The sequence below is a fragment of the Rhinolophus ferrumequinum genome, chromosome 13 (genome assembly GCF_004115265.2).
Source record: "Rhinolophus ferrumequinum isolate MPI-CBG mRhiFer1 chromosome 13, mRhiFer1_v1.p, whole genome shotgun sequence".
Taxonomy (NCBI): Eukaryota; Metazoa; Chordata; class Mammalia; order Chiroptera; family Rhinolophidae; genus Rhinolophus; species Rhinolophus ferrumequinum.
Genome location: NC_046296.1, coordinates 24,839,903 through 24,863,118, shown reverse-complemented (window position 1 = coordinate 24,863,118; position 23,216 = coordinate 24,839,903). Strand labels below are relative to the sequence as shown.

At 35.9% G+C, this 23,216-nt stretch overlaps 1 protein-coding gene across 2 annotated transcripts in view; it reads left to right on the top strand.

Moving 5' to 3' along the window:
- The window catches only part of ACTR2 (actin related protein 2), a 31,304-nt gene extending 9,730 nt beyond the window's left edge, over nucleotides 1-21,574 (top strand). For both annotated transcript variants that reach the window (XM_033124854.1, XM_033124855.1), the window contains 7 exons: nucleotides 2,620-2,835; nucleotides 5,828-5,900; nucleotides 9,356-9,492; nucleotides 11,086-11,235; nucleotides 14,195-14,340; nucleotides 17,728-17,860; nucleotides 20,242-21,574. In XM_033124854.1, the coding sequence (XP_032980745.1) occupies nucleotides 2,620-2,835; nucleotides 5,828-5,900; nucleotides 9,356-9,492; nucleotides 11,086-11,235; nucleotides 14,195-14,340; nucleotides 17,728-17,860; nucleotides 20,242-20,412 (1,026 nt within the window). In that variant the 3' untranslated portion in view covers nucleotides 20,413-21,574. The remainder of the gene's footprint in view (nucleotides 1-2,619; nucleotides 2,836-5,827; nucleotides 5,901-9,355; nucleotides 9,493-11,085; nucleotides 11,236-14,194; nucleotides 14,341-17,727; nucleotides 17,861-20,241) is intronic.
- Nucleotides 21,575-23,216: the final 1,642 nt, after the last annotated feature.

The window sequence follows — 23,216 nt, the reverse complement described above, 5'->3', positions numbered from 1 at the left end:
GAGTGTACTTGTAGAGAACAGTGTAGGCTTAATTTAACAAATTTTTTTTATGGAATTTCCTGCTAGGAATTTAATGGTTTTAAAGTATGTTTGCTCTATTTTCCAATTTGAGGTGACATTGTTCAAAATGATTCTTGACAAATATAATCTATATTGCTTGCTTTTCATAAAATATAAATGCTTTTGAACAGCATCTCAGAACAGTTACTGTAATTTTTCATTCTTCCAGGTAATAGGTGGTGATTTAGGCTTGAGGACCAGTGGTGAGGTGGGTGGTAAAAGTCTGAGGCTTGATCTGGTCGCTTATAACTTGGTTCTGAGGTATGAGGGCAAGCCACATAAAGTACTTAGCATTTTGGGTTTTTGGAAGTTGAAATGTTCTAGGGAAGATTACATGTTTTAGGACTTTTTCAGTTAAAATTTTAGATATGGATAAATATAGGTAGGTTGAGCTACTCAAATTTTACACTAACGCAGTAAGTTAATACTTGTTTTCTTCCATTGTAAATGTCCTCTTTGTTCAGAGGGATGGTAAGCTACTCAGTGCCAGACATTTCTTTTAGTTAGTCCTTTATAGTTTGTATGTCCTAGAAGTAGATACATGAAGTTTTTATTTTTAGTTGGCATTATTGGTTCAGGCATATGTAAGCCTATATTCTTGCATGGAATGAAAAATAATTATTCTGATGAAATTTGTTGAAATATAGTTGTGAATGTATATTAATTATATAAACCATCTAATTAATCTATTACCTTGTACAATGCAAAGAAAGATATATTCTAGAGGAAAGTAACAATTGTGTATTAAATTAATTTATTAACGACCAAAAGTAATACAGATGGTGCCAAAAAAAGTATACACATTTTAAGAAAGGAAAACTGGATTAAAATTGTAATACTCAATATACACCAATAACAAAAGATGAATACAAGTCACGTTTGACTTCTGCGATTACAAGAGGTGCTCAAAGTGGTTACCATCAGCGTCCAGACACTTCTGATTATGGTGAACCACTGCTTGAGCAACGTTGACCAAAGTGTCCACTTGTATACATTTTTTTGGCACCCTCGGTATATGTACTTGCAAGTATAGATATCCCCCCCCCAACATTTTATTAATAGTGTTTAGAATATACAGCAAAGTTGAAAGAATTTTAATGTAAAACCCATCACCTAGATTGACATTAATATTTGCTATAATATTTTATATATCATATCGATTCATCTATCCATCAGTCTATCTTATTTTTGATGTATTTCAAAGTATTAGTATACTTCTCCCTAAATAATTCGACATATGCATGTCATTAGCTAGAGTTCACAAAGATAGTTTTGCATTTTCCTATCAGATGATTCCGAACAGTTAATATTTATTAAGAAATTTGAGTATTAGGTTACGCTAACTTTATAAAATTAGTTGGCAATGCAAGTTTTAGAGAATATTTTTAGCATCTGCTTTAACTTTGTTTTCCCTTTTTGTTGCTTCAGTGGATTTTGCAGAAGTCTTTTTTTTAAATACAGTCCTCACTTTGGTTTTACATCTGATCTTTTTAAAAAATTGAAAGTTTTAAACTCATATATAACCTTCTGTTTTAAGTCATCTTGTGTTATTTTTTTCTACTTTTCATTTCCCCATGTTTTAAACTTAAGGTATTGTAGCAAATAGTAGCTATTTCTGATGTTAGTTTTTTAAATTCATCAGTACATGTAGAAGTTAGGATTGTTGAATATCTTGACTAGCTGATTGCTAAAATAAGTTTAAGTTCTAGTACATCATTAGCCTTATACAAACAATAGCCGTATACATAATTTGACTTTTCAAGTGTGGGTCATCTTAAGTATGCTCTCATTGGAGACCAGACTTGTGAGTATTCTGCTTCGTGTGTAGTAGCATAGTCTTACACTTCAAGATAAAAAAATGTTGCTCATGAGATAATTTAAAGAATTTTCCCTGTGTCTTAATTTTATGTATCTACAAATTTTCATTCATCTTGGTGAGGCATATATAGAAACTTAGTTTCAGTTCTAATTCAGACATATGTAGGTAGAAGTTTGTGAAATTTACAAGTTATGTGGTTCATATATGCATTATCATAAAGAATCATTTTTGTTTTTGCTCCTTTCATTATGCTTTATAATACTTAAAATTATCATTTTGATATTTACTACAAAGAAATGTGCTGCATGCATTGAGCCTTTTTCTACAAGTTTTTTTCCCCCTGATGTGCTATTTCACATATCACAGGCCTTATTTTTTGAACATTTGAGCAAAAGAAACAGATGAAACCTCATACAAACCCTCCAAAATATGAAAATGTGGGGTTTATTTGTGCTAATGCTCTTCTTTTGGAAACATATGTATTAAAGGTAAGGTCAATTTATTGATTTAAACCACACTGTACATAAAAATGTATTATTCATGATTAAATTCTGTAAGAGGCAGTGTTCTTAAAAGAAAAGATTTATTAAAACTTGTGGAATGAAGACCTTTATCTGAAAGTGCCAAAAAGATTAAAATTAATTATTCCCAAATTTTCTGAAATATGGGAATATAATTTTCTAAAGGTATTTTGTACAAAAATTTGACTGGTCTAAAGCTTTGATATTATAATTTTCTAGGATCTTATGGTTGGTGATGAGGCGAGTGAATTACGTTCAATGTTAGAAGTTAACTACCCTATGGAAAATGGCATAGTACGAAATTGGGATGACATGAAACACCTGTGGGACTATACATTTGGACCAGAGAAACTTAACATAGATACCAGAAATTGTAAAATCTTACTCACAGAGCCTCCTATGAACCCAACCAAAAACAGAGAGAAGATTGTAGAGGTAAGTTTTCAGGTGGGATGTGTTTAGGTGGAATATGTGTTTCTGCTTTTTTTTTTCTTTCTGAAATTGTTCTTTCATCTTATTGTTGTTAAAGATAAAGGGAATACAAATGATTGTTGTTTTCTCCCAGATCCTGTTTACTGAGCACCTAATTATATGCTAATCATTATTTCTAAGTAGGCTATATCAGTAAATGCAACAAAATCCTGCTGCCATGGAGCTTATATTCTAGCAGGGAAAAACAGGCCAAAAAAAAAGTGACTTATGAGTTGAATGGTTTGTTAGAACATAATATACGCTAAAGGAAAAAATGAAGAACAGGTTAAGGGGACGGGGAGTAGGGGAGGTTGCACTTGTACGTAGGGTGTGGCAGTAGCCCTCTGTGAGAAGGTGATGGTTAAACAAAGACAGAGCAGGGGAGTTAGCTCAGACATATGGGGGAAGAGCATTCCTGGCAAAGGGAGGAGGCAGTGTAAAGGTCTTCAAATGAGTGCTAGCCTGGCATATTAAAGAGTCAGCAAGGAAGCCAGTGAGGGAGAGCGGCAGGAAATGAGGTCGGAGAAGTCAACCGGGCGAGGTCATCTAGGGCCCTGTAGGCTCTTACAGGGAATTAAACTTTGAGTAAAATGAAGGGCTATTACAAGGAAGGGACATGCTCAGATTTAGGTTTCTGTGGCTGCTGTGTTGAGAGTAGATCATACGGATGCAGGGGTGGAAGAGAGACCAGTTTGGAGACTTTTTTAACTACCTGGGCAAGAAAATGATGGTTATGATTAGGGGTGGAATAACAGTGGAAGTAATGAGAAGTGGCCAGATTGTGAATCTATTCTGAAGAATTTTCTGATGCATTTAGATATGGGTAATAGAGGGGTGAGTCAGGAATGACTCCAAAGATTTTGACTTGAGCAACTGGAGGATTGGGTTAGCATCATAAGTTGATGGGAAAAGACCGAGATAAGTAGAACAGGATGGGGGCATGGATCAGGAATTCAGGTCCTCATTAGACATCCAAGCAAAAATGTCAAGTAGATAGTTTTATATGTGTACATATGATCAAGTTCAGGAGAAAAGTCTGAGGCTGGGGATGTAAACTTGGGAGTCATCAGGAGATAATATCGTTCACCAAAGACGTGAGAGTGGACAGTGGTGAGAAGGGAAGGCTAAGGACCTGGGACATAGGAGGAGCTATGGAAAGGAGATTGAAAAAGTTAATGAGGTAAGCAGTCACTGAGAGCAAGAAGTCTATATTCTTAATAGTTTAGATAAATAACTTTTCAAGGTTGCCTTTCATTTTGTCATATATTAGGTAGAAACTTTTAATAACTGTACTTCAGTAGCTTTCCAGTTACTACTTAATGTAAATATTTCATTTTATTCTATGACTATGTTTAGATGTTGATGGAAATTTTGGAAGGGGTTTAGAAGAGATTGTTGTTAAACAATATTTTTAAAGTCTAGATTAAAACTCAATTTTTGTATTAGATGTTTTTTAAAAATTGAAATCATGATTTTCGGTACAGAATTCACATCATTCCTTATGGTTCATATTTTATTACTTTCTTTTTCCTTCTTAGTCACCCCTAAAACTGTGAAAGATGGACTTTATTGTATTAGTTCATATTTTAATTTTATTTTACACTTTGTAAATTATTTATAACCACTAATATTTTATGATGGATAAGTAGTCATTTGTAATTGCTGTTTGTTTTTAACAACACATTACAAAATCAGAGTTTAAAGACATTTTTACGTTAAACTAAAAGATGCTTACGTACAGAATCCTTCTTAGGAAAGCAACATGATGTCAGAATGAAAACCAACTTTTCTTTCAGATAAAAAGTTAGGGAGATGACATTATACCTGAATGTGTCTTCCATTATTTGCCTAGGACACATATTTTTTAACATGCAAAAATGAGGAGAATTGGTCTCACTGCAGTCTGAGGTCTCACTTTAGTTACTTTTAATACTCTGTTTTATATGTGAGTGCAGATTTGGCTATAACTAATCATGCCCTACTTTAATTTCATCCAGAATGTTGTTTTAGTATTACAAATACTTAGAATGGTCTTATAAATAAGAGCAAGTTCTGACAGACTTTCAAGTTGATAAATGCAAATATAGCATCACTCTTCCATTTTCATTCCTGTGGAGGGGAATAAAGGATGGATGATGGACTAGAATACTAGTTACAGTATTTAGTTGCTAATTGATGAATATGTTTCAGAGTTATAAAATTTCAATTCTCTATAATTCTCATTGTGGTCAGTTGTAAAATTCCTAAATATCTAGATACTCAGTGGTACTCAGCCCTGCCAATCAAGGAATGCTCACTATAGATGACAGAAAAAATCCTGCAGGAGGTTCCCAGGCGACCTGGACTATAGGGAATGAGCCTGGTTGGCGCCAGAGAGGGCACAAGGAAACTCCTCCCTCCAGCTGAGAGTGGAGCTGCATCCTTGGCTCAAGGCAGGAGGGCGGGCTCAGCAGCCAAGCAGTTCTGTATCTGCCAACACTCAGGAATTGCTGCATTTATTTTTGTCTTCCTACCCTACTATTTTACTACTTTTTTTCTTTTTTTTAAACTGCTGGAAGTAGAGCTATAGTCTTGGCCTAGAGAGTGGGGGAGAGGGAAGGGAGGGTCAGTGGTTAAGCAGTTTCTATAGTTTGTCTTTGAATTAGAAGGTATTTCCCTTAAGGGACATCAGTTAGGAAAGGCTTGTTCAAATGTAGAGAGCTTTCTCATTAGCCATTAACTAAAAAACTCAAATCTTTGCTTTGTAGCACTTAAATGTTTGGGGACTCGGTATGTATGCAGAAATCTGTCCCCAAATTAGAGCTCTGACAGCAGAAGTCGAATAGAGGCAAGGAGAGCTAAAGAGAATGGAGGACTCTTGGGTGTCTTGATTCTATTTGGGCGAAAAGCATATAAATACTTATAATATTAACTTCTAAATACTAATACATATATTTTTTTCCTTTTGCGTTTTCAGGTGATGTTTGAAACTTACCAGTTTTCTGGTGTGTATGTAGCTATCCAGGCAGTTCTGACTTTGTATGCTCAAGGTAGGTGAAGCTTAACTTTTAAATAATCAATTCGGCAAACATTTATTAAGTATATGCTTTATGTCAAAGAAATTTGATTTTCCAATAAATTGTAAATTCCAGAAAAGCATAGTATTTTTATGTATATTCAAATATTCATTCAAATATTTTCACAATTTCTAAAATTTGTTAAATAAAATACATAATTTTTATTTCCTAATTGAAGAGATTTCTCCATTTAAAAAAAAATAGTAGGTTCCCTCTTTTAGGCTATTCTGAAGTAAAAAAAAATTTTTTTTTTTTTTATTGGGGAGCAGTGTGCCAGGACTTTTTTCCAAGTCAAGTTGTTGTCCTTTCAGTCTTAGTTGTGGAGGGCGCAGCTCAGCTCCAGGTCCAGTTGCTGTTGCTAGTGGCAGGGGGCTCAGCCCACCAGCCCTTGTGGGAGTCGAACCAGCAACCTTATGGTTGAGAGCCCACTGGCCCATGTGGGAATCGAACTGGCAGCCTTCGAAGTTAGGAGCATGGAGCTCTAACCACCTGAGCCACCAGCCCGGCCGAAGTAAAAATTTTTATGCAGTGGAGAGTAAACATGGAATTTGTCCTCAGAATTGGCAGAGTCAAAAAAAATATATATATATCATGCTTGTTAAATACATAATAAACACAAAGAAGAAGGTACACATTTGGTAGTACCCTCCTAACTTTTGAAGTGTAGATTTAATGGAGGAGGCTCCTAGGTTTTCTTGGTACTGCCATTAATAATTGTCTCCCTGTCAATTTAAAATATTGGCCATCTGGGAGAAGCTCTTTATATTCTGATGGTCTTATTGAAAACTTGGGGGACTGTGAGATCTGTTCCACAGAGTCTGGTAAGCACTTGAAATGTAAAGATGATCTCAAGTCTAATGGGAAAAAGATGGAGACATAATTTTGATTCAGCACATCAGAGAAGGTTTCTGAAGAAGGTGACACCTGAGCTAAGTCTCGAGCCTTAGCACTTAAGCAGTGTGTATGACACAGTACTTAGAAAACAAATTTTAATATTAAAGTGATCCATCAGATTTCTATATATGGATTATTAAAAATCACCATGTAAAAATACATACTGGGTTTATTTAACTGTCTTTAGTAGTATACTACATACATATAGATACTTAGAAAATGCTCAAGGGAACTAAATTTTTAAAACTTTATTCGTTCACCAAGTATGACATGTGTCTTGCATCGTATTTAGTGTAAAGAATATGACAATGCATAAGCTAGATGTGGTCTCCTTGCCCTTAAAACCATTACAATCCAGCTATGAGTAGTTTCTCCTTGGAAGAAAGAATCAGAAATTACTTGTTACTTTACAAAGAGTGCTTGTCTGCATCTAGGTAATTTTGTTTCATTTTAAAAAAATAATAAATTTCAGAATTTATTTTAGAAAATACTTTGGGAAAAACACGTATAAAACTTTTTCAATCTAAGCTTTGAAACTGGTGATAATAATAATAGTTCCATTTAGGAGGTGGGGATGGGACAGTTCTGAAATGTACATTTTTGTTTGAATTATATTTGAATAAAATTGACCTTAACAATTTTTTCTAGCAATATTCATAAACTTATTTCCATCCAGTAAGAAGATACCCTGTCTTATTTCCTGATATTTAGCTGTTTTTATTTAATTATTGAATCCTTAATTTGAGAAATGGTAGTCCAGTAATGTTAAACAAAAGAACTCAAGTAATAGTAAAATTCTCCTTTGAAACAAGGTGGCTAGTGCTACCAGTTAAAACAAAAAAATAGGAAGAAGCATTCAGAGCAGGGGTGTCCAAACTGCGGCCCGTGTGCCAACTGCGGTCCGCAATCCATTTTTAATTGGCCCGCAGCAAATTCCAAAAGTATATTTAGTTTACTTAAACCAGGTGAGGCAATACGTACTTCACCTCGACTGAGTGGCCCGGCTGTTTGTGTATTTTACCGCATATGGCCCTTGGTAAAAAACGTTGAAAAAAAGTTTGGACACCCCGATTCAGAGTCACGGAAGATTTTTCAATAAGAGAAATAAACGACGTGGTGATTTAGGAAGGTGTGTTTGGCTGCATGGTACAGCCATGTTGAGGGGAATAACTGAAAGTAAGGAATCTGGGCTGGAGACTAGATTGGTCAGGGAAAGTACAAAAAAAAAGGTAAGAACTAGGTTGAGCCTTAAAGAATCCTTAGGAATTGAAGTGGCAACAAAATATAATCCAGGGACAAAAGGGGTGTGGCACCGAAAATAGGTCACATGTGTACAGGGAAAGGCCAGTATGTAAGCTGGTGGGAGTGGTGGAAAACAAGGTGACGTTGGATGAGAAAATCCATTTGGAAAATGAATGTAAATCCCTGCTTTAGTTGATATTACTGAGTATTTTTTAATTAATGATGTGGATTTCTCTTTTTTGCAACAGAAAGTCTCTTGTTTAAAAGAATGCAACATTAAAAGGCAGTATATGATTTTTATGAAGCTTACAGTATCAATCAAGGAAAGATAACTTGTATCAGCTTTAAAAAAAGGTGGTTTGAATAAATGTATTAGAAGACAAATTATTACAGTTAGATACTATAGTGCATGCAAGTGGGTGTCAGTAAAGAGGGAGAGAGCCGATTCAGGGATGGGAAAATGATAAAAGGATGCTTAAACAAGTTACAGATTACACATATTATGTTTGTTTGTTTGTTTGTTTGTTTGTTAAAAGCATTCTATTAGAAAATGTGAGTTAGAAAAAGTTCTTTGGGGGAGGGTTTCCCCCAAAATTAAGCCTAGTGCAAAAGGCAAAACACTAACTTTTGTAATCATTTATACTTTTAAATAAGGCAGCTTCTTTGCTCTTCTTTTATTATAAGGTTTAACTAACATTGTCTTTCTGGTTTCTGATGAATAATTGAGGTGATCCTTTGGCGACCCATGATTAATTGTTCTCAGATTTCTAGCTACCTACTATCAACAGGAAGTTTTCCAGAACAGCACAGTTTTGACTATACTATATAACAAAAATAATAACAAAGGACTACTTTCAACAGGTTCACTACCAAGTTGTGTAATACTTACCTTTCACAATGGTTTTCATAAATGTTATCCACGATAGTTTAGAAAATTTCGCTTCGAGGGAATTCAGGGATTGAGATTAAGTTGGAAAGAAAAATAAAGAAGTACACTGAGCTTTAAGAACGTGTTGGTTTTCAGTCTTAGGTCTCAAAGTCTTTTTCTTCCTGTCGCCTGGAGTAGCCCATGATTAGACTAAAAATCTCATAAGAGACGTTGAGAGAACACTGACTTTAGTGTCCGTGTATGAGAAACATACTTCAAAACAAGCAAATAATAAAAAAAATGCTGGCTTCTAGACCATTCTGATCAGTGAAGTTCCTAGTATGGTTTCAGTAGTAATATTTGAAATTGACTGGCTTTGATTTTTCTGAGTGGGCTTTCTATTTAAAACCTAATTCTTACCCAGGTTTATTGACCGGAGTAGTAGTGGATTCTGGAGATGGTGTAACTCACATCTGCCCAGTGTATGAAGGCTTTTCTCTCCCTCACCTTACCAGGAGACTGGATATTGCCGGGAGGGATATTACTAGATATCTAATCAAGGTAAGCAAAAGAAAATGTCATAGAAATTAGATTTTGTAGTTTGTGTTTACTGACTTAACATAAAGTGAAGGTATCGCTTTAGGATTCTAGCACATCTTCTGCACCAGTGGAGAAATGACCCAATTACCCAATTATTCATATAAAAATACATATGAGATTTACACACATGATCTCTGGTATCCTAATGAGAATACATTATTGCATTACATAATTATATTTGCTGTTCCCAAGGAAGGGATAGACAGATATTTCAAAGACGGAAGAGACCCTAAAACTGCCTTGAACAACGTAGGCAGCCTTTTCTGCCATAAAACCTTTCTTTGAACAGATATACATTAAAGCTGTCATCTTGGTTAGATTACCTGTTCTTGTCCTTTCCCACAAAATACAGTGATAGCAAATTAATGGTATTTGATTAAAAACAGGGCCCAGATGTACCTGACTTTAAGATTTAGTAGTTTTCATGGAACATATCTAATTTTTAGTGTTTGCTATTTTAAACTGTACTTCTGACTATAATTAGTTATAATTTTCTTTAAAACATTGCCGGAGAAAGTATATGATGTTACTATTTGGAGGCATGTGCAATTTTAATGTTAAAAAAGTTTAGAGTATTGTCTGTACCCGAATTCTGTAGTTAGTGTATCTTCTCTGGGTCAGTGGCTCTCAACCAGGGACGATACTGCACTGCAGGGACATTTTGCAATGTCTGGAGACATTTTTTGGATATTAAAACTGCAGGAATGCTACTAAACATCCTACAATGAACAGACCCTACAACAAAGAATTATAAAGTCCAAAATGTCTTTGCTACTGCTGTTGAGAAACTTGTAGGATGATGTCTGTACAACAAATTGGGTTGCATCGTCGTCACCTTTGACACTGGGTTCTTTTAGTCTCATTTAGAGGAATAATGAGATTAAGTTAGTGAGAGTTATAATATACTCATTGTAGGCCAAAATTCTGTCCTAGGGTCACCACCAAAGGAATTTCCAGCAACGTTCTTATGTACATAAACACTAAGATTAGGGGATTTATTTTTTAGAGTTTTTATGTAAAGAGTTCTGTTGTGTTTATGATGCATTTTTTTTCTTTCTATCAGCAGGTTGAATTCTCTTTTCATTCATCTGTTTAACAAAGTCTATTGCCCATCTAGTGTATGTCAGACATTATACTACAAACCAGGGGTAAAGCTTTCTAAGACCTAGGGATATTATAAACATAGCATTAATTGAGCAAATTGTAGATTATAGGACTCTGGTACTAAAATAATATTTATTAATAGACTTTTGATTGTTTATCAAAACTGTCTACTTATTAATATTCAAACAGTACTCTTAAAAACTACCTTGTTTTTCTAGCTCGTTTTACCTGTTACTCATAAACTGTTAATTCTGTAACTCTGTGAAACTGAAATATAAATGCTTCTATGGCAAAGTAATGTCCGTTTCTGAAATATTCATTAAGAGCTAAGGATCCACTTTCTGTTGCATTTGTTATTGATGGGACATATTTAGTGAGCAGTAATAGCTTTTGCAGAGTTGAATTCATTCAGGTTAATTATGAATTTACTGTTTTGTTGTTTTGTATCAGTTGCTGCTGTTGCGAGGATATGCCTTCAACCATTCTGCTGATTTTGAAACAGTTCGCATGATTAAAGAAAAACTGTGTTACGTGGGCTATAATATTGAGCAAGAGCAGAAACTGGCCCTGGAAACAACAGTATTAGTTGAATCTTACACAGTAAGTATTTCCAGTGTATGATATGTATATGGTTTTAAAATGGACAAGCATGATTATTGGTGTGTGCTTAAAGGAGGTTTTCTTAGAATCCAGTATTTTTGTTTGGGGTGTTGTAATATGTATATGCGTGACCTTTAATGTCTTTCTATATTAAAATTTTATGATTTAATTACTTCAGGGCACCATATGATGTGAAATAAAGCAAGAATCATAAATTGCTTTTTACCTTAGGATATAATTAGTTATGAGATGTAATTTTGAGATTCTTGTATCTGGAATTGCATTTTCAGCATGTATTTTACAAAATGTTATTTCCCTGAAATGTTTATGGGTATTTCACAAAAATTAAAATGGGGTCACATTGTCAAATAAGTTTGGGAGTCAGTTTTGCTTTACTGCAGGACTTTCAGAGCCTTTGGTCTGCTGTGAGAGTACAGTATACCTGTTTCTCAACCTTATTAGACTACAGGGCTCTTCAGCATTTCATGGGACTAATAGTGTTCTAAGAAATATTGGGAAGTGGTCATTCTAGAGTAGTATTGCTTTAATTATTCAGTAGTTGGCAGTCTTTTCCTGACTTATGTTGAAAACAAACGTTACTTTGAAATTGTAACTAATGAGACTTAGAACCTTGCTATAGCTTCCACCAGGGGAGTTGATTCTACCTTAATTTGTGATGTATTGCTATCTGAAGTCTATCATCTGGATATCAAGTCCTTCCAGATTTCATCTTTGGTCTAGTTATTACTAACATGAAATTGAGTAATAGGCAATAAAAGCAAGTATCCTTAAACCATTTGATTCATGGAAGCTCTACATGTTACAAATATGTGCAAAATAGTCATTTTAAAAATAATTATGCATTTTTATGAGTTACATTGTTTTATTTTTTAAAGATACTGATCCAAATAGGCAATAACCCATTACTTTGCAACTTAATGATCCCCAGGTATCCCCTGGGGATTGTTTCCCAAAATCTTCTTGACAGTTCCTCTAGATTTATAATTTTTCATACACCTGACTTGTTTGGAAGAAAGTGGCATGTGGCAAAGGATAAAGGAACTAAAACTGTAGGACATGTTTTATTAATGCTCTCCTTTCTCAAAGAATTTGAGGTAGATTACAAAAATGTATGTATCAATAACAACATTAAACAGTAAACTGATGAGTAAGTGAAGAGGGGTAGGACGAACAAATAAAGGATAATATCTGATGCAAAGAAATGGAAGCCATGCAGTCTTAGTAGGTCCTACGGGTAGGTGGCTCCTAGGGTAGGTGGCTCCAGTGTGGCCGTAGCCAGAGTTGAGAGAACTCACACCATCAGAGAGGCTGAACTGTGAGGTACAGAGAGTTTGCTAAAAACAGTCTTCATGTGACGTTTTTCTAGATATCTTGGGTGATTTTTAAACTCACCTGATAGTTTTTGGGTTTTTTTCTTTTTCTTAAGGGTAAATGTTTGGATCAAGATGGGTTTTTTTGTGTTTTTTTTTTTATTTGTTTTTTTAGAAATGTATAATTTATAAAAACAATTCTGGAGTTTTTGAAAAGTATGGTTGCTCTGCACGTAGCTGTAAACAATTACAGCAAACATGAAGTAAATGTTTTAAAGAACTTGCTTTATGGGACTTTGTTGTATCGGAAAGTTGATTTTGGAATCTAAATATAATTATTGTAATTATATTATTATAAATAAATACACTGTTAGAAATGTTAATGTAAAACTAACTTTGGTGCCTCCTATAGAAATGTGTCATATACTGGCATATATAAGAATGCTTGTAACTTAGTTTAGTACAGTGAATTATGAGGTGGTTTAAGAGAGGACGTTTTTAACATTTTTCATTTAATTAAATATAAACATGATGTGACTTAAGAGTTTTCTGCACAAGGTCATGTTGTAACAGTATCTGACTTGTTTAAATCGTATTTGCTTAAATTAAAATTAAATAAAAAATAAAATTATATTTACCTGCTATCATTTAAAATTTAATAGGCTACAACAGAACCAAAAATAGTCTAGATCAGTGTTGCATAAACATTTTGCAGGTTAAATGATTTGACAGAAGTTTCTTCATATGATATAAAATGTTTTGGTGGCAAAAATAATAAAGTTTCACAGAGTAATTATTTGGTGAAAGAAATTACTTAAAATTTTTAATTGAATGTGTTTATGCTACATGGTAAAAGTATCCATCAAATCACAAATGTGTTAGAGTGGTAAGAGAAGCAGCATTGATAACCAGTGATAATCAAATGCAGTGGTTGGTCAGCGCTGGCTGCCTGTTTATACTCAGCATACGCCCGGAGCACATCATGCACTCACGGGGCATTGGTGATTTCTCCAAGAAATTCCTCGTATTTTGGGTCATGGCATACCGTTTTTTTGTTTGTTTTGTTTTTTTAGGGGAACAGGACTTTCTTGGGGAACAGTGTGTACTTCCAGGATTTTTTTCCAAGTCAAGTTATTGTCCATTCAATCTTAGTTGTGGAGGGTACCGTTCAGCTTCAAGTTGTTGTCCTTTCAGTCTTAGTTGTGGAGGGCGCAGCTCAGCTCCAGGTCCAGTTGCCGTTGCTAGTTGCAGGGGGCGCAGCCCACCATCCCTTGTGGGACTCCAGGAATTGAACTGGCAACCTTGTGGTTGAGAGCCCACTGGCCCATGTGGGAATCGAACCAGCAGCCTTCGGAGTCAGGAGCATGGAGCTCTAACCGCCTGAGCCACCGGGCCAGCCCCATGGCATACCGTTTTTAAAAGCAGAACAGAGTATGATAATAAAAAACAATGATCTAAATGTACCCTACCTTTTTTCCTTCAAAAATGTATTTTGGGAGAAATACGTTGCTGATAATCATTTTGGTTATAAAATAGATGTGTTTTAAAGTACTACGTAGTGTTCTACGGAACACTGGAAAAATGTGAAATCGTTTGCTGACTAATACCTTGTTATTCTTGGTTTCTAGCTCCCAGATGGCCGCATTATCAAAGTTGGGGGAGAGAGATTTGAAGCACCAGAAGCTTTATTCCAGCCTCACTTGATCAATGTTGAGGGAGTGGGTGTTGCTGAATTGCTTTTTAACACAATCCAGGCTGCTGACATTGATACCAGGTAAGTCTGTTATCTCACTCATGTTTTTGAATAGATAAGGCAAAACAGTTTTTTGATAGGGTGACACTGGATATTATATCATTGTGTTTCAGCCACTTTAAACTGTTTATTTTGAAATAATTTAAAACTTATTTTAAATTAAGAGAACTCATGTATACTCTTAATCCAGTTTCCTGTTTTACTAATTTGAATGTTCTACGTATCTGCTTTATTATCCCCTGTTTTTCTTGAGCTGAGAGTAGGTCGAATGCATATATCCTCTTTAGTCCTTAATATTCACTTTGTATTTCCTAAAATTGAAGATAATTCTCTTGTATAGCTGCAACAGTTATCAAGTTTAGGCGATTGATTACTGATAAATACTTTTATCTACCATCCATATTTCAATTTTCATCCACTGTCTTAATAATGTCCTTCATACAGTTTTTCTTTTCTTTAGTAAAGGATCAAATCTAGGATCAGACATTGTATTTAGTTGGCATATCTCTTAGTCACCTTTCATCTGTTACCATTCCTCAACTTTTCGTGATATTGACATCTTTGCAGAGTACAGGCCAATTATTTTAGAGAATTTTTCTCAATCTGGCTTCGAATGTTTCTCATGATGAGATTCAGGTTACGCATTTTTGGCTAAAACACTACATATGTGAAATGTCTTCCTCAGGGCTCACATCCAGATGTGATGTGTGTTTGCTCCTTAGTGGTGATGTTAGTGTCAAGCTCTTAATGCGGTTTCCTGTTTGCTCCACTGTATGGTGGTTCTGTAAGTAATTTGTGGGAAAGTACTTTTGAGACTGTAAATCTTCTGTTCCTCATCAAGCTCTGCATCACACCCCTTTTAGCATGTATTGATGATTCTTGTCTAAATCCATTTTTATTGTGATGGTGGTTAAAAGGTGATTTTCTAAATCCATCATTCCTCCTTACTTATATAAGTCAGCATTCTAGCAAAAGGAAGTGCTTTCATTTTACCTTGTTTTGTTTATTATCAGTATCGATTCATGACTTTTTTCCCCAGTGGGTTACAATTTATTAGTCTTTATTTATTTTGACGCTCAACTTGTTCCTGATTTGGCCAATGAGAGTCCCTTCAGACAGGCTTCTATGTCCTTTGATGTGCCCCCATATTTTTTTGAGTCCATTGCATTTTGTGGCACCCGATATCCCTGGCTCAGTTTTAATTTTGTTTTTTGAATAGGTAGAACATTAACAGTATAGTCAAAACTACGTTACAGGGTATACTTAGGAGTATTACTCTCCTTGTCTTCCACTCTCGTCCTCCTCTCTCTCTGTGAGTAAATCATCTCATTACTTTCAGGTTTATCCCTTCTGTGGTTTTTATTACCTCTTACACAAAAAGTAGTATAAGCAGTATACCATACATACTCTTTTATACTTTGCTTTTTGTTTTGTTTTCTTTAATATATCCTAAACAATCCTATACCATTTCTTAGGAATTGTCTTCATTCTTTTTTCCAGTTGCGTTCTTTTTTTCAATGGATACACATCGTGGTTTATTCAGTGACTTGTTATTTAGGTAGATTCCAATATTTGTGTTGACAAATTATGCTGCAGTTGATAACCCTGCGTGCACTGTATTTTTTTGTATTATTGGGCATGTATGTTCTGAAAATATTTCTAGAGGGGGAATTTTGGGGTCGAAGGGTAAATGGACGTAGTTTTGTTATCACCCAGTTCCCCTCTAATGAGGTTGTATCATTTCTCATTCCCACCAGTAATATATGAAGGCACCTGTGTCCCCACAGCTTGTTCACAGAGTTTGTCAACTTCTTTACTTCTATGGTAGTCTGATAAGTGAGGAATGACATCTCAGTGTAGTTTTAATTTACATCTCTCAAGAGTGAAGTTGAACATACTTTTCTATGTTTAGGGCCATTTTTATATCTTTTTCTGATGAATTATCTGTTCATGGCTTTTGCCTGTTCTTCTATAGAATTTTTGTAATTTTTCCCCCTCAATTTTTAAAATTCTTTGTATATTAGCTCTTTGTTATCTGTTACAGATATTTTCTCCCGATTTACTATTTGTCTCTTGCTTATGGTGTTTTTAGCCATACAAAAATTTTTATTTAGTTGTACAAAAGATTTATAATCTTTTATTGCATCTAGAGTTTGAGTCATAGTTAGAAAGCCCTCCTCTACACCTTGGTTACTGAGGAATTCAGAAGCATTTTGTAAAGCAAATGTTTGCTTACTTGTTTTTGTAACCCTGAATTAAATACCGACCTAATTTTTTTGAGCAGCTGGGGGAGCAGGATAATAATGGAAATTAATAAAAATAGCAATTGGCTCATAACAAAGCTATAAATCTAATGGAAGATGATCAAAAATCTCATCTAGACATCTTAATTATAAGTTCTCATAACAAATTAGGTAGATGATTTTTCCTTTGATTTAATGAGCATTAATGCATTCATAGCACAATTGTATTTAAAAGCACATTCTTTCTGATGGTGATTAAAGTTTTGGCATTCCTAAAGCACTTGAGTCAAGTTCATTAGCCTCTCCACAGACCTGGCATTGCAAAGGAGCACAGCTCCAATTTTGTTTGTGTGTGTGTGCCACATATTGAAAGCTCATGGGTACATGTCACATGGAGCCATATTTAACTGCTTGGCGTATCTGCACTCACAGGCATACTTCTGCAATTAAAACAAAAACCACTGTTCTTCTAGAAGCTAGAATTACAATGGCCTGAGCCATTGAGAACCTGGAAGTAAGCAAAAACCTGGAAGCCAGTTTGAATGAGGCCCAAATGGATGTCCCTTCACTCCTGAACTTCCTTAGGAGAGTTCCTTAGACCCTCCCTCAGATGATATTGCTTTGACTACATATGTAGTTATTTTAGATTTGATTGTCTGGTATCATAACCAGCGGCATATTTAAGGAAGGAGGAGAGAACTGTAAGAAACAAACATATCAATCTAAGCAGAAATAACAGTGAAAGCCTCAAGGCAAAGGAACAAAAGAGAAAACTACAGAAGGCAAATGGAAAAATTCGAAAGAACTGGAGTCTTAGTAGAGTATGGTTAATTAGAGTGAACAGCCACATGTCAGAGGTTGCAGGAAAGCCCTGTGATAACACAGCCCAGATACTGGAAGTGCGGAATGTTAACTGTGGTCATTATCAAAAGACTCAATTACATCTGCAAGAAAGTGTCATGGGCTTTAGAAGGATTTTCATCAACATTATAGCATTTTATATGTAAAGAGGGGTTGTTATCGATAACAATAGTAATAGCAAACATTAAGCCTGGCGATTTACATGTCAAATTTTATTTAATTCCCAGCAACCCCCTGAGGCTGACATAAATAACAGAAAAACTCTGAAACCCCAATGAGTACCTATTGTGGTGTGTCTTTCTAGATCTGAATTCTATAAGCACATTGTGCTTTCTGGAGGATCTACTATGTATCCTGGGCTGCCATCACGGTTGGAGCGAGAACTTAAGCAGCTTTACTTAGAACGAGTTTTAAAGGGAGATGTGGAAAAACTTTCTGTAAGTATTAATCAGTAATCCAACTGTTTTGAACATACTTTTAAAACCCTGTAAAGTAGTTTAGCTTGTGAATCTTGACACCCACCAGAGGGCGCAAGAAGTCTTCCTAAACAAATTCCCAAGGCAGTCAAGCACAGCCTTGAAGAGACAGGAAGAAGTAAATGATTCAAGGTGATAACGCTTTGTCCCAGAATGGTCAGACTTGTGGTCGCCTCTGTCTATATTCAGTGGATGGAGACGACTAAGTCCAGGGCCACACGTTCTGGTTCATCTGTGATGAAGAGCCTAGAATCGAGGTGCCTCTGAGTACATAGGAAGAACCTGCTCTACTGTGGAGGGAGAAATGTACCACTCGGTGGGGTTGTTTTTTCAATCTACTTTTTGGATATGTGATCAGCCTTTAATGCTACTCTTGGACTGTCTCATGTTTCTGATTGTAGGTTCTGGCTGTTTCTTGCATATGTCTTATCTCCCCAGTCAGATTGTAAAACATCATGTCTCCAATTCTTTTGCGTCCCCATCAACTATCATAGCTTTTGAAAAGACTTTAATTGGTAGTTGTTGACATGTAGAATAAAAAGAAAATTTTAAGCTAGTATCTAAGATTGATGAGTGTTTGACATTGATTTTTTCCCCCTACAAACTGGACTATGTGAAGTACACTATACAGTATGCATTCAACCAAGATCATTAAGTCTGGTGTGGTGAATAGACTTGGGGGGTGGGGGTGGGAGAAGAGAGGTGGATGTAGAAAGACGGCTTGAGAGGCTCTGAGGAGGGAGCCGGTGGTAGAGGTTTGTAAACTAGAGGAGGAAGAGTGAAACGATTGTCTTGGAGAGAAGAGAGAGAGGAGAGAAATATAATGTGATTGCCGAGTCGCACTAAAGGGCCCAATGAGGTAAGTGACACACTTAAAGTAAGAGGCTGAGTTTCTCTCCTGTAGTGTTCAGGTGCTTGAGGGCAGGAACAAGGAGAGAGTTGATCACCTGAGTTGGATTTTTGTCAAGTGAGGGTATGAGGGACAGGACAGTCACTAAGGATAATGTCGGGAAATGATGGCGCATGCACACACATGCCGTACGAGCAGGTACAAGCAGGAATCACCTGGGGATCTGTAGGTGACTTGGGCAAGGCGTGGTGGATGGAGTGGCCTATAGACATTTCAGAGGGGCTGTGGGGTGTAGGGAGGAGGCAGAGAGCAGCAGCAGTGAAGAAGAAGAAAACTTCCTGTACCCAGTCGTCCTGGGTTAGCAAGGTACAGTGAGAGACGCAGCCGCCAGCTGCTCCGGGGCCTGCCCGAGCCCCCCCTTAGAGCAGGGGTGGCCCACTGCAGCTCTCTGCCCACACCTGCTGGTTTCTTTATAAGTAGCCAGGACCATTCTTTTACAGAGTGTTAGCCTATTGTCACATACTATCTGTGGCTGCCAGAGAGACCTGCCACAAGTATTTACCGTCTGGCTCTTTACAGAAAGCGTTTGCTGACCCCTGCCTAAGAGCAAAACAGTAATTTGAACAATTATACCAATAGATTAGCCTCCGAATTGATTAATAAGTAACTGGTGTTTTTATATGTCATGCTACAGTTCATGTATGTGACAAAGACAGTTACAGAATGACATAGTTACATAGTTTCTGTAGGATTTGTGACACTGTAAATGAAACTGCACCTCATTTTAAGGTTCTTCTTTTAGGTGTTGACTGACCAAACAGATTGAGGTGTGTCCTTGTTAAGACAGTTAATCCTGGCCATAGAGCATCACACTTTTCCCACTTCTCTTTCATTTTGGTTACTGTGTTCATTTTTCCCAATATCCCCGTGATTTATTTTGACCGTGTTTGGTCTTTATGAGACTATTTCATTTGCATTTGAGACAGCAGAAAGTAAGCTTTGCTTATAAGAAAAGAACTTCAGTTTTACTCTATTTCATGGGACTACAATCATGAGACCTTGAAGAAACCATAGAAGTCCTTTTATCCAAGCTTCGTTTGACAATCAGCTGAGTGACTGACCCATGCGGTCATCCACCCTTTTGATGGGAAAAGCTGCCACAATCAGAACTGGTATTTGGGCTCCCCGTAGGGTGATCGTGGAATTTATCGTTCAAATCAGAACACTTTTGATGGGTTGTTGGTATGAATAATGATGGGGTGACAGGTGTAAATCAGGACTGTTCTAAGCACACGGGACGCATCTGTGATGTCCCAGCTATGAGCTTTGGGCAAATTCTAGAATGTCTCTATCCGTCAGATACCAAATCCTGCTGTCCTACTTACATCACAGGACTTTTGTGAGAATGCAACAAGAGAATATATGAAAAAGTCATTTTTAGAATGCAGCAAACACTATGTGCATGTGACGTTTTATCATCTTTCTCCTTTAGAAATTTAAGATTCGCATTGAAGACCCACCCCGCAGAAAGCACATGGTGTTCCTGGGGGGTGCAGTCCTAGCAGATATCATGAAAGACAAAGACAACTTCTGGATGACCCGACAAGAATACCAAGAAAAGGGGGTCCGTGTGCTGGAGAAACTTGGTGTGACTGTTCGATAAACTCCCAGATTTGTGCCCATCACACCCCTAATGCTTTCTTTTTTCCTTTATTGCCAATCTTTGAACTCATTCAATTCCAGGACATGGAAGAGGCCTCTCTGTGCCCTTTGACTGGAAAGGTCAGGTTTTATTCTGGTGTCTTGGGGAAGCTTTATTAAATTTTTGTTAATGTGGGTATATCTTGACTGTTTAATTCAGCCACTTCCCTGCATACACAAGAGAGGGCAAAGGGTCCTGTCTGCTGCTTTGTTTCTTCTAAGTAGGCATTGAGATCATTCCTGTCGGCTTCCTATTTTCACTTGACTGCTCTAACGCTGCTAGGTTTAGCACACTAGGTGGTATGCCTTTATTAGCATAAGAAAAAACTTAACAGGAGCTTTTACATATTATTGGGGAGGGGGTGGTAAGGGCTGGGCGGGCAGCTGCTGAACCATTGGTGGCATTTCCTCTAGAGTGGCTCTTGCAGTGGTTACTGGTACAGATTTAAGTACCTTAAAGCTCTGGTATTAACATTTTAGGGAAATGTTAGGCTCAGAACTAAGGTGTTTGGGGTGGGTTTTTGCCTAGCGGTGGGGAGGGTGGTCTTTTGATTTTTATTTTTGAGTTTTTCTGCTTGGGGGTACTACATAAGATGAACTTTTTTTTACAATACTTCGATTTGGCAGGTTTTCTTCTTTTGGTCTGCCTGGAACTGTTTCCATATTATATAAAAAACAAGTATAGTATTCCATTACTATGTGGCTTAGGGACTTGTTTTTTAAAAATCAACCATGTTATCTGGGACTAGACTCCTTAGAAATCTATCAATGGAAAAGTAACATTTAAAAAATGCTTTTAGAAATTCAAATTACAGATAAAAAAATGTGCTTAAGAGCTGGTATTTTCTAAGTACGTTTGTTTATACCAGAAGCGTTAAGGTAACCTGGTGCCAAGTACCATTTTTGCAAATTATTCTTTTATAAGCAACTGACCAGTGCTTATTTAATAAAAACAGGTAGCTACATATAAATAATTACTGGCAGTAGGTTATAATTGTTGGGTTAAAAATAACATTGAAATATGGGACTTGTTGCCAGTTGAGTAATTTTCATTATTTTTTTGTTTTGATTTGAAACCTGGAAGTGGAATGAAATTTGACTATTTAAAATGTTGCCTCCCCCCCCAAAAAAATCAAGATTTAAGTTTGTATCTTTACTGAAAAATTAATCATAACTACTAAATCTCAGCCATCTTACACTTGAAGGAAGAGTTGTTGGTAATTTGTGAATGTTAGCAGACTTTCCTGCCTGTGTCAGAAAATCATATTTATGAATCGGGTCAGAATTGCTTGATATCTGAAAAAATATCAACTAGTATTCAGGCTTGAATTCTTTCTAAATTTTAAAAATAAAGTAATAAATTGTATCATGCTAAGTAAAAATGCAGATTCTGGGAAAATGGTTTTTGGGTTTTTTTTATTTCAAAACATTCTTTACTGGTAATGAAAGAAGAAAGCTTTGCTTTGAAAGGAGAAGCTTATTTTTTGGGCTGACTGCAATTGGAGAAATTACTGGTTTTAGAATCTCTTTTGTGAGAAAACTTAAAAATCAGTTAATATGAAATAAGCAGCAAAAGAAGGTTAGTTTTAATTATGCAGCTTCTGTTAATATTAAGTATTTTTTCTCTGTTTTACCTCAATTTGAACAAATGAGAGAAGTTTGCATGCTGGACATGCTTTGTACGTGTGCATAGCCTATGAATAACATCTACTAGAGTTTAGGGACGTAGATGTCGGTCACTCTGGAATTCTGAAGTGTTCCTAAATCACGTTCTCAGAAATCCCCCCGGCCTTTTGAGTCCTGGCCTTGCTAAAAGACAGTGTAGGACTAGTACCTACTAGCTGTTCATTTCGGGTAAATGGATTCACCTTTGGCCTTTGGTCATGATTCTAAAATATGGGGGTAGAAAACAACAAACAATGGGATGAGCGCTTAAATAAATCAAGGAGAGTATTTATCATCTGTCCCTTGACTGTAGAATTTGGTTTTAATTTCATGATCTGCTAGCAAACATGACATTAAAATGGTGTATTAATATATATATATAGTATAATTTTTAAATTCCATTTTATAATTTTCCTAGCCCAAGGTGAACTAATGCATTTAGTAATTTGAGGGTGGGGGAAGTCTTGTGTTTAATTGGAGTTGTCTGGTATGAGTTCCTAAGAAATTTTTTTTCTTTTTAAAAGAGATCTGATATTTAGCTCTTGAAAACCAGTGTCATTAAATTTCCAGTAATAATTAAAATTCTCTCCTTTTAAAATTAGAATTGCCAATGCCTTGACCTTTGAGAAAGGTTTCTTAGAAATGGTTCCTACATTTAAACTTTTTTCTTGAAGACGTGATATTGGATGTTAACTTTACACAGTTCTGAGCACTGTTAATAATATCTGGAAAGTATTTTGAGAGATCAATGGAAAGTTAAATGTTCTGAATGTAATGAATACACTTTTTGATTCAGAAAATAAAATCAGATTTTTCAAAGTAAGTTTGAATTTTGTCTTTGTTTTCCTCTTAATAATTTTTAGTTTCATTTTCTTATTTTTATTTTCATTTTTGCTAATGCAAGATGGGTCGACAACTTTATGCTAGTTATTAGGCAGAGTTCAGTTCAGTGTTCTATTGTTTGACCAAAATACCTCTTTATTTCTGGTATGAATTTTAAATAACATAAAGGGGGGACAAAAGAGCAAATTAGAGCTACCGCTGTATTAGAGATTTCTTTTCCTCAAGCGGACTGTTTTGTTTCCAGGCTTTCATAGTAGT